Genomic DNA, 12,423 nt, shown 5'->3' with positions numbered 1-12,423 from the left:
AAATTTTCAAAAAAATAGAAGACAAAAACACTTCCTAACTCATTCTATGAGACCAGTATTACGCTGATACCAAACCAAACAAAACCATCACAAGAAGGGGAAAGAAAGAAAGATGACTAATTTATATTCCTTATGAATACAGATGCAAAAATCCTCTAAAAAATACTATCCAGCAACATATAAAAATTATACACCATGACCAAATGTTATTAATTCCAGATATGCAAGGTAGGTTTAGCATTCAAAAAATTAATGTAAAATATTAATAGAATAAAGGACAAAAACTCCAACAGATGGGGGAAAACCATTTGAAGAAATACAACATTTCATGATAAAAATGCTCAACAAACTAGCAATGGCAAGGAACCTCCTCAACCTGATAATGACATCTACAAAAAACACAGCTAAAAATAACACTTAAAAATGAAGGACTAAATACTTTTTCTCTAAAATTTGAAACAAGACAAGGATGTCTGCCTTCATCTCTTCTCAACATCATGCTGGAGGTTCTAGCCAGGGCAGTTCCAAGAAAAAGAAATAAAAGGCATTCAAGACATTATATTTTAATAAGGGTCAATTCATCAAGATATAACTATTATATAATATATTCACTAAACAACAGAGTTCCAAATACATGATACAAATATTGATAGAAGTGAAGGAAGAAATAAACAATTCTACAACAATAGCTGGGAGACTTTAATACACCACTTCCAATAATGGACATCTAGACAGAAGAGCAATAAAAAAAAGAGGACTTGAACAGCACTGTAAACCAACTGGACCTAACAGATATATATAGAGTACTCTACCCCAAAACAGAAGAATACAAATTCTTCTCAAGTGTACATGGGATGTTATCCAGAATATGTCATATGTTAGGTCACAAGACAAATCTCAATAAGTTTAAAAAGACTGAAATCATACAAAGTTATCTTCTCCAACCACAATGAAATAAAACTAGAAATCAATAACAGAGGAAACCAAAAGATTCACAAATGTGTGGAAATTAAACGACACATTGTTAACAACCAACAGGTCAAAGGAAATTAAACAACACACTCTAAAACAAGAAAAATTAGAAAATACTTAAGAGATAAATGAAAACAAAAACACAATATACCAAAACTTATGGGAGGCAGTGAAGGCAGTACTCAGGGAAATCTACAGCTGTAAATGCCTACATTAAGAAGAAGATCTTAAGTCAATAACCTAACTTTACATCCTGAAGAACTAGAAAAAGAAGAGGAAACTAAACCTAAACTACTAGAAGAAAGAAAATAATAAAGATTAGACCAGAAATAAGAGACCAGAAAAAAAACAATAGATTCAAGAAAACCAAAAGTTGGTTCTTTGAAAAGATCAACAAAGTTGAAACCTTTAGCTAGACTGACAGAGAGAAGACACAAATAACTAAATCAGAAATGAAAGTGAGGACATTACTACTGACCTTATAGAAATAAGGACTAAACAGAATATGATAAACTGTGTGCCAATGAATTAGATAATGTAGATGAAACTGATAAATTCCTAGAAACACACCAATCACTAAAACGACTCAAGATGAAATACAAAATCTCAACAAACCTGTATGACAAATAGAGATTGAATCAGTAAGCAAAAACTTCCCCACAAGTCCAAAGCCAGCTGGTTTCAATGGCAAATTCTAACAAACATTTAAAGAAGAATTAACAACAATCCTCTCAAAAGCTCTTCCAAAAAAACAGAAAACAAAAAACAAAAGAGTAAGTAAAATGTTTAGGTTATAGCCATATAGTAAGCACCATATAAGTTTGGGCTATTATTACTATTTACTATTAGTATTACTATTTACTATTACTACTATTACTATCATACAGCAAAAGGCTATTTAGTCTCTTCTAAAAAAGTTCTACAAAGTAGACACTGTACAATCTCCCCTTGTTAATCATTACTAAGATATTTTTTTTCTTTTAAAGAGACAGCCTTTATTTTAAGGATTTTTACATTGAAGACTTCAAAAAGTGGTAGGTTTTTAGAACTTATTGACCTGTATTTAAAAGGAACTGTTGACAGAGATTCGCCATAAATAATCTGAACAAGTGGGAAAATACAGTTAATACTACTGAAACCTACTAAAATAACTCCAGGACATACGGTTTGTCCGACATAACGATACCTCTAAATGCTGTCACCGATATGAAACTGACTGCTTCTTTTCTAAACACACAGTGGTATAATTAACAATATTCAATCACTTCTGTTCTTTCCTGAATATATAAAAATTAAAATACCAATTAAAAAATGAATATATTTTTCTCTTTCAATGTTTCTTACAGATACAATTTCAATATTTTCATTCAATAGTGGTGTGGTTTAAGAGACTTTTCATTCACAAGTCAAACAACAATCCACCCAAAGGGAACTGATAGTCTATAGGCTCATAGTGCAAATAAAGAGTTCAGGAATGCAGCAACTGACCTTTCTAAAGTACAAAACGGATAAAATTCTTAGAAGGTACATGCAATAAGATCTACTAAGCACATGGCCATAGAACTAGAACATCTGATAATTTTCCTGGTGATTTCAATGGGACTCCAGCTGTTTCCAAACTCAACTTGAACTCTCATCTTAGGCTTTGTATTTTGCTTTTCCCGTTTCGCTAATGACACAAACATGATTCAAATCCCTGAAGTATTCATTATAGTCAAGGGCATATCCTACAACAAACTTGTCTGGAATTTCAAATCCAACAAAGTCTGGTCTATATCCAACACACTGAGGAGTCCTTTTCATCAGCAAGCCTGTAACCTTGACCATCTTCGGATTATGCTGCTCGACCAAGGAAAGCAAGGTTTGCATTGTTTTGCCAGTGTCAATTATATTTTCAACAATCAAGACATTCTTTCCAGTTAAAGTTGAGAGATATCTCCACCAATTACTTTTATGTCACCTGTTGACTGGTCATTACGGTAGCTCTTCAGTCTGATAAAATCTACAGTCACAGGTATAGATCTATCACTACTTCTGTTCAGTGCTTTGATGTAATCCAGCAGGTCAGCAAAGAACTTATAGCCCCCACTGAGCACACAGAGGGCCACGATGTGATGGCCTCCCATCTCCTTCATCACATCTCGAGCCAGTCATTCGGTCCTGTCCATAATTAGTCCATGAGGAATAAACACCTTTTCCAAATCCTCAGCATAATGATTAGGTATACAGAATAAATCTAGGTCATAACCTGGTGCATCATCACTAATCACGACGCTGGGGCTCCGGGTAGCCATAACGGAGCCGGCCGGCGCGCGGGCTGAGGGCAGTCTGGGGAGGAGGAAGCCGATGGCCGGGCCCAGCAGGAGGCAGAGGCGCGGCGGGAAGTGGCGCCGCGCGGGAAGCAGAGTGGTCCGCGGGAGCACTCTTACCCGCCGCAGCGCTCTTCCCCACCGCCAACGCTGGAGCTCTACTAAGACATTTTTAAGTGTTACATTTCTAACACACTGCTTCTAGAGAAATCTACATTCTATGCTAAATGGTATAGCAATATTACACAGACTCTGGAGACACAGACTCTGGAGTTGACTCCTAACTTTGACACTCTGTAGGTGTAGGACTCTTACGTAACTTAACTGTGACTGCCTCCGTTTCTTCTTCTATAAAATGGGGATAATAACAGTATACCCTTTCTTCACTGGGTTGCAGTGAGGTTTAAGTGTCTGGATGCATAGCAAGTGCAACATATATTTGCTATTATTAAACAATAATCTGTAAAATAGTAAGTTAATGTGTTAATTATATGCCACGTGCTATGATAAGCACTTAGTAAACATTATTACATTTTTTCCTTACAAAATCCCTACTGTACAGATGACAAGGGTTGAAAAGGGTTTACAAAGGTAAATATCTTGCCCTGTCATACTGCTATCAAGTGGCACAAATAGGATGCAAACCCAAATATTTCTGGACACAAAGCCAGAGCTCTTTACTTTTCAGAATGGATTCACCCCAACCTTTCCTCTCCAGGGCTAGTGACAAACAGGCATAATCAAGCACAGCATTCTTCTCCCTGATCCCAGAAGCACTGGTACAGTCTTCACTTTCTGAACACAGCCCTCCACACAGTTACTCTCAATAGAAAAGTTGGTATGAGGAATAAGATCAATTTGCAAACCTTGCTATTTAAACTGTCTCTCATACAAATAGAGGGAGAGTTTTATTTAAGGAAGATAGCCTTTAGCACTCAAGTAATCAATCTATGATGAACCACAGGTAAAACATTTTTATATGTAAGGCTACTTAGAGAAATATTTCTTACAGAAAACTTAATTGATTTAAATAAAATTGAAGGCTCCTGTAAAAACAAAATATGATTTCCATACTCCTACAGAGACCCAAGGTTCTACAAAGGTGAGCCGCAACTCAAGGGAAGGTAAAGTCAGCTGGTCCCATATCCCAGTTTCAACCAGAACAACTTTGCTTTTTATCTATTCTACCTGTAGAACAGGGATTCTTCATAAATTTCATTTAGGGGGAGAAAGGTTCCTATTGCTAAATATTAATACTAAAAAACACTATTCTCTAAGATACTTGGAATTCACAAAACTATTATAAGCCCAGACTGTTCAAAACCTTTAAAAAATTCCATTTCTCTCTGATCAAGGAGAAAGAGTACTAATTACTCTGAACTAAATCAGAGTTAATAAAATCTATTGGTTAACCTGGAGTATACTAATTGACTACATGATGCTCCAGTTATTACAGCAAATACTAATAATTCCAACCAGAAGACTAATGACTAGGACTAATTTGGTCACATTTCTAGTCCCTGTCCTGACTAATTCCTCCTTCTTCTAGCTACATTGGCTACTCTCTTCCACAATTATAGGCTGAAAGCTGATTATGTATAATTCCTAAAGAAAAAACAGTCTAAAATGGTAGGGTGGAGCACAATAAAGAGAAGGTCACCAAAATAGGTATAACCGTTCAGTCAAACTGTGGCCAGTGGACATATTTGTCAAATATTAACAGCCATCCTACTTGAACCCAGAGCTGGAAAATGCTTATGGACAAAAATTATGATGAGACTTTTGGATAGCTTACCTACAATTCTAAAATTAAAAATAATAATAGGGGAACAGTTAAGAGTATTATGTAGTACAAAAACCCAGAGGAATATTACATAACCAATAACTAAAAATATTATAAGGCAAAAAGGGAAAGCTTTTATGAGATTTTGAATACTTAACAAGGTTAAAAATAGTTATTCATACAACTATGTAGAACATGAACATACAGAATAAGATATGTAGTACTGAAGTCAAAAGCCAGGATAGTGAGTGAAAATTTTTCCTTTTTTAAAAAATTCCCAAAAAGGAGTAGTAGAGGCTCAGAGAGAAGACATACCAAGAGAGTGAATGAGGAAGGCTCAGGACAGATGGAAATCCACACAAAAATGTAGAAAGGATCAAATATTCAAAGAGAATAGGATGGGTAGAAACCCAATGAATGAGGGGTACAGAAACCCAGAGAAAGAGGTTGAAAAGAAGTAGCCCACAGAGAGAGAAACAGATAGACAGACACCAGAGTTAAAGAGGAAAGAAATATGAGGGGGTGCCACAGACCAAGAGAATGGGATAGAAACCCAGAGACAGAAAGAGACAAAGAGCCCAGAGTGAAAGGGCCAGAAACCCAGAATGTGGACAGAGACTGAAGGAAAAGGAGATAAAAAGCTTAGAAGAACAGAGTGATTGAAAATCATAGAGAAGAAAGAGAATCAGAGATGATGAAGATGATGAGAGGATTAAAAAATATTCCCATTTATATTTAAACATATCCACAGAACCTTACAAGAATTTCATGCCTATAATGATGAAACACTGAAATCTTCTCTTTCTCATCCTCACAATGCCGTCAACTCATTCTAATGGCCTCCTCACACCTCCTTTAGGCTCATGTTCTTACCAGAGATCTCCTGCTCAGAGCTTCCCCTAAGCAATCTGAAACCCCAAAAGAAACTCTTCACAGAGCTTCAAACCCCAGTCTCTTCAAAGAGGGTTCTTTTCACGGCCTTGCCCTAGACAAAACCTGGATCCAACCCAAAGGCACTGGTTTCCTTGCACCTCTCTCAAATGAAGCCTGCTCTCAACCCTCAACATATTCTAGGACAAGAGAGCAATACTGATAAACTGCTAGCTCTTTGCTCAAACAACATCACCTCTCCCTCCTTCCTGACTCCTAAGAGCTCTACAACATGACTACACACCCTATCTACCCAACCTTGTCAATGTCATCTCTCCACTTAAGAGTCCCACCACCACCACCTAGAAGTCTTACATGTATATGTCTACTGGGCATCTCTCTATTTGCATATCCCAGAGGCATTTCAAACTACTAGTTTAATTATTTCCTCCCCCTAAACTCTTCTAATATATATACATAGGCAATATATAATGCTCTTCACAAGACATTTAGATCCCTTTCTAAACAGCAGCTCTGAGTTCACTCTCAGTAACCCACTCTTGGAGAGTTAGAACTAACAAACCTGAGCTCTCAGACCTAGAGCAGAATCCATTTTTTCATATGAGAAATATTAGTTTACTACCTGGTCTCTTGAGTGATGTTAGTCCTGCCAGAACAATTCAGAAGCAAGGAAGTGAAGATCATGAGTAGGGGAAGAAGAAATTATCATTTTGGTGGCTGGAAGATTATGGAAGTTCCTTAACCTATATACTTCTGCATATCTTTAGAAAGCCTTCCCTTTTTTGACAACGGAGGATCATTATTTTCAGCAACACATCACAACTTTTCTTCCTTTCTTTCTGTTCTCTTAATGGAGCTAGGCAAAATTAAAAGGGGTCTTTTTTTCACTTTGGAAAACTTATAACACTCAAGAGAAAGTTCTGAGATAAATGAAATACTAGAAAGTATATGTATTTCTTTTTTATAATAGAGAGAAGTGCATTGTCCTTCCAGTTATCTTCCCTTAATGACTTCTCAATTGCTCTTTATCTGTAAGACGATTTAAGATAAATAAGCAGCTCTGAAGAGCAGCAGGGAGGAAATCATCCTCTGCAGTACACAGATAACAGTCAGTCCATTGTCACTTCTTCTGCAGGATTAAGTAAGGGTAAGGGCAGATTGTGATGGGGGCTTCCACCAAACCAAAACCAGACAGGTAAGCCTTTAGGTGCTACCACAAAAGGTAGTCCTGAAAAGGTTTGTTCAAAAGGTTTGTGCTTCCCTTTCTGCTCCTTATCTTCGTAAGAATTAAATGAGTTAGTATTTGTAAAGCACTAAAACAGTGCCTGGCATACAGGAAAAGCTATATACATATACACACACACACATATATCTATATATATATATTTTTTTCTTTTCCACTATGGTTTATTACAGGATATTGGATATAGTTCCCTGAGCTATACAATATGACCTTGTTGTTTATCCAGGGAAAGCTATATAAATTAAGTAATCAAGAGAAGATGTTTAAGGGGCTTTGTAGGGAGGCCTTTGCAAATGAATCCACATGCAATTCAGTGGTTCATGGAACAAATAGTTCTGACCTTTACGTTCCTCCCTGGGGTATTATAATATCTAGCATTAAATAACAAAACCCATAGGGATGCGAAATTCCATTATAAGAGTGCTGTGCACACAACAGATGCTCCATAATTTTATTTGGGAAGGGACAGGAAAAAGTAAAAACATGTCAAAACAGGTAAGATCAAAGACATAACAGGCAGTTTGCTACGTTAAAAAAAAAAAAAAAAAAAAAAAGGAGCATGAACCAAATAATGGGCTTTAGGAACAAAAGAGCTCAAATATTTGAGGGTTTATGGTCCTTAATACAAGCAGAGGCCATCATTTAAACTTAAAAAAAAAAATTAAAAAAAAAACACCTAAGAAATGAGAGTCACTAAAGGGCCAATCTGCTAATTATGGTTGTTAGAACATTAGCTATCATATACACACATGCGCGTGCACGCGCGCAACAACTATATATCTGTAGGCATGTATATCATAATTCTGGCTTAATACATAGGTATTTTCCCATATTACAGGCTCTGTCATGAAAAAAGAATTTCTAAGGAAATAATCTCAATAAAAGTTAATGGAAAATGATTAAATGGTACACTGGGAAATATGTGAGTAAAAAGAACTGGGCTAGAAATCAAGAGGTATTATGGATCTAAGGGCTTTGGGACAGTATAAGCATGGTATGTGAGGTCCAAAAATATCAAATGAACTTATCCAAAGTAATGTTTATTTAGCCAAAAAGATGAAGTGCTTATTACTTGCCCTCCCCCTTACCCCAAACCAGTGAAGGAAGACTGAATCTGGGAAGAAGGAACAGTGAACAGACAGAAAGAAAAAGACCATGGTAAAACAGAAGAAACTGGTTTTCTATGCTTCCAACTCCAGTGAGTACAGTGACATTAGCCATTGCATCTTCTAAAGAGAAAGACCAAGGGGGTCGGGGTAGGGGGCAAGGGGGATCCAAAGCATGAAATCTTCTTTAATTATCCTTTGCTTTCACAGAATTAAATGTGATCATAAATAGTGATCACTTATTAAGAAGTTCTGTAATATTATATCTTTTCCAAATTTTTCCCTAGCCAAGGATAGGTTAAACATGCTTCCCAATGTTTAAGTCTCATTCTGGTCCTACCAAAGTCCTCCTGCTTCCCTTTCCCCTCCAACACTTCCACTTAACAATATGACATCATTTTCCTCCCTCCAATAAACAGGTGAACTATCATGGGGCTCCAGAAGCACATAAGGAACACAAAAGGTTTTAAAATATATACATATTTGCTTTAGAACTGAAGACAAGTGTTTTAAAAAGAAGAAAATTCTTAAAAATTAATCCCCTCTATCATTTCATTAACATTTTCCTGATATAACTAATGATATTCAATAATCATATCTTGAGGTCAGAATCACTAGGGCCTGTGTTTTGGAATACTTCCATTCAATGAGCAAAGCTGTTTCAAGGGGAAGGGGGGATATGGACTATTTCTAGAAGAATAACAAGTCTATCACAATATCCAGTATCAACGTTCTACAAGACTTACCTTTTCACCACTTGAGTAGAAGAAATAACGCAATCGGACTATGTTACAGTGATCTAGCTTTCTCATGATTTGGAGCTCTCGGTTCTGAAAAGGAAACACATGAAAATATTTTTTAAAGGATAACTGCTATTCATATTGACTAAGATGCTTCTGAAATAACATTAAGCACTACAAAGAGCAGGCTATAGATATGTTACTAAAAAGTATCATCTATAGACCAGTCTGTGAACTATTTATTACTGTTCTGCAATAAGATAAATATAGAAATTGAGAATAAGTGTTCAGACTCTTTTATTGCAATGTGAAAGAATAATTTGATATCTATGAATCTTATAATTAAAAGTGGGGCCTATAGTTTGTATTTTCTTAAAATTCACTTTTCTCATAATTCATTTTTATTGTAGTTTATAAAAAATATCAGTCTTCAATGAATTGGAAATTTTTAAAACCAGTAAGTACCTCACTACAAATAGCTTGAGAAGCACTGGTCTACAGTATGTAAGAGTTATTGAAAGAAGCTATTATTACTATAATTTTTGCAACTATAATAAAAATCAAACTTCTCACCAAACAAATAAATTTGGGTGCCAAGAAAACTCTCACAAGCCCTATTATTTTCCAAGATACAGTGAAAAATCTGAGAGTTAGCCCCACTAGAAGGGCTCAGTTGCCAGAGTTAAAATATGACATGCTGGAAATTGTACAGTCCTGGTAAATTTATAGATTCCACAAATAATATTCCCTTTGGGGAGTTTCAAAATTATGCTTCAAGAAAATAAAACATTAAATAATATGACAACTTCCTAACACCATGAATTTTGCAGTAATAAATTTGAAGAGTACATGTATATTAACAACAATTCCAACCATTATACTTAGCTGTCAGAAATCCAGTTAATAAAATCCAAATTATATAACACAGAGAAAGAATACCAAAATGTCTGTTAAGCGGACAGAAAACATACAATTTCAGTTAAAATGGTGATTTAGAAGAGCTAGAAACATAAAGTACATACCTGGGAATTTGGAAGGTAAATGATGTTATGGTTAGAAAACAGGCCAAAATATAGAGGGGTGGGGGGTGTACTGCGGACAAAGAGCCTAATAAGCAGAACCGTCCTAGAGCAGAGTGGGCTCCAGTTCTTGGAAGATGGTAGCAGAAATAAGCAAATGTTCCTCCTCCTCTAGAAACTTCCAATAGACTCTATGATGGTTCTAGCATGTCCTCTAAAAGGAAATAGGAAACTCAAGATGACTCTCCTTCTGTCCCTTTAAACTGACTATGAGAGCTGGGCTTATGTACACAGTGATATTTAAAATCCTTTTATAAAATATCCATCTTTCACTCCATTACTTGTTATAAAATGTTTATAGCTGAAGCAATAAACAGAAACTTAAGAGAGTACAGTATACTTGCTTTAACAAAAATAATAACTTGTATCAGACTCTGAGTTTTGACTGTTACAGAGAAGGACACAGAAAATTTTACAAATTTCAAAACTTTCCATTTCTTCCAAATTGAAGCTATTTCTGAAGTATGGCTATACTTTGCCAATTCACATCTAGGTAGCTAGTTTTGTGGGAGAACTGCTAGTAAGCTAAGACTCACTCTTCTCAGATATTAAGATTGTTTTTAACATAGACACCCATGTTAAAATAAGCTATCTATTTTTCCGGACTCATTAACCAAGGTAACAGAGAACTATTAAATTCCCAGATAACAGAAGTTGTGTTAAGGTTATGCATATGATCTTTTATCAAAAAGAATGCATAAGTGAAGCAAGTACAAGGACCAAATATTCATCTAGGGACTTCCCTGGTGGCACAGTGATTAAGAATTCGCCTGCCAACGCAGGGGACACGGGTTTGAGCCCTGGTCCAGGAAGATCCCACATGCTGCAGAGCAACTAAGCCCGTCCACCACAACTACTGAGCCTGCGCTCTGGAGCCCGTGAGCCACAACTACTAACCCTACGTGCCGCAACTACTGAAGCCCACACGCCTAGAGCCCGTGCCCCACAACAAGAGAAGCCACTGCAATGAGAAGCCCACCCAACACAATGAAGAGTAGCTCCCACTCACCACAACTAGCGAAAGCCAGTGCACAGCAATGAAACACCAAACACAGCCAAAAAAAAATTTCCCTAAAAGATCCAAAATATAAATTTCATAGAGCAATATTTTAAATTATTAATCAAGCCAATATTAGACAAAGTTCATGTCTGAGATGAATTTAATACACAACTATCCCAAGCCTAACCATTTTTACTGAGTCATTCTTTATTAGTACACTAATGACATACTAATTCTACAGAAAAAAATTGTTATTCTACAAATACAGTGCGCCTATTCTGTGACAGGCATCATTTACAGTATTAAGGATATGGCAGTGAACAAGACTAACAAAGTTCTTATCCTCATGAAACTTTCAGTCTATGGAGGACAGGGAGGAATAAACAATATATTTTCATGTAAAGTAAGAGGATAGATCATGATAGAGAGAAAAGGTTATTATTTTAGATACGGAAGTCGGAGTAGACCTCACAAAGAAGGTAAGATCTGAACACAAATCTGAATGATATAAAAATGAGAACCATGTGAGGATATGGGGGAAGAGCACTACAGTTACAGGGAACTCCAAATATAAATGCCTAGAGGTGGGCTTGGTATATTCAAAAATAGCTAGAAGAATAATGTGATTGCAACATGTTGAGTAAAGGAAGAGGCGGGAGACAAGTACAGAGAGAGGCAGGTGGTATGTCATATAAACTCTCATTAATAATGGTGAGAAACTGAATTTCACACTAAATGTAAAGGAAAGCCAATGAGGCCAAGAAAATGACATAATCAGACTTACATTTTTAAATGATCATTCCAAAAACTAAAAATAAATTTGGGGGAGAAAGTGGATCAAGAGTTCTGTTTGAAATCCTTATTAGACATCCAAGTGAAAACACTGAGGCTCAAGGTAGAAGGTGGGGCTGGAAATATATGTCTGGAAGTCATCGCATAAAGGGGACTCAAAGCAAGGGGACCTAATAATATCACCTAGGGAAGAAGTTTAGAAAAATACATATATATATTCATATATCTATATATCTATATCTATTTATCTATCTACCTACCTACCTACCTATCCATCCATCCGTTCATCTGTCTGTCCGTCCACAGGTATAAAAAGGAGTAAATCAAGTGAAGTAATCAGTGAAGCAGGATGAAAAGCAAGAGAGAAGATTACCTTAGAAGCCAAGTAAAATAAGTTTTCAGAAAAAGGCCCTGACCATTTATATCAAAAGCTGCTGAAAGGCTGATTAAGATGAAAATAGAAGACAACTGGATATGGCAAATGCAGGATGTTAGTGACTCTTACAAG

General features: G+C 36.2%; 1 protein-coding gene and 1 pseudogene across 5 annotated transcripts in view; both read right to left on the bottom strand.

Moving 5' to 3' along the window:
* GSK3B (glycogen synthase kinase 3 beta) overlaps window positions 1–12,423 on the bottom strand; it is a 199,938-nt gene that overhangs the window by 95,318 nt on the left and 92,197 nt on the right. For all 5 annotated transcript variants that reach the window (XM_033403308.2, XM_004278532.4, XM_004278533.4 and 2 more), the window contains exon 3: window positions 9,051–9,134. In XM_033403308.2, coding sequence (XP_033259199.1) covers window positions 9,051–9,134 — 84 coding nt within the window. The remainder of the gene's footprint in view (window positions 1–9,050; window positions 9,135–12,423) is intronic.
* LOC117196099 (hypoxanthine-guanine phosphoribosyltransferase-like) lies at window positions 1,942–4,213 on the bottom strand (annotated as a pseudogene).

Source organism: Orcinus orca, chromosome 5, assembly GCF_937001465.1.
Source record: "Orcinus orca chromosome 5, mOrcOrc1.1, whole genome shotgun sequence".
Classification (NCBI taxonomy): Eukaryota; Metazoa; Chordata; class Mammalia; order Artiodactyla; family Delphinidae; genus Orcinus; species Orcinus orca.
This window is presented reverse-complemented; position numbering and strand designations above follow the sequence as displayed.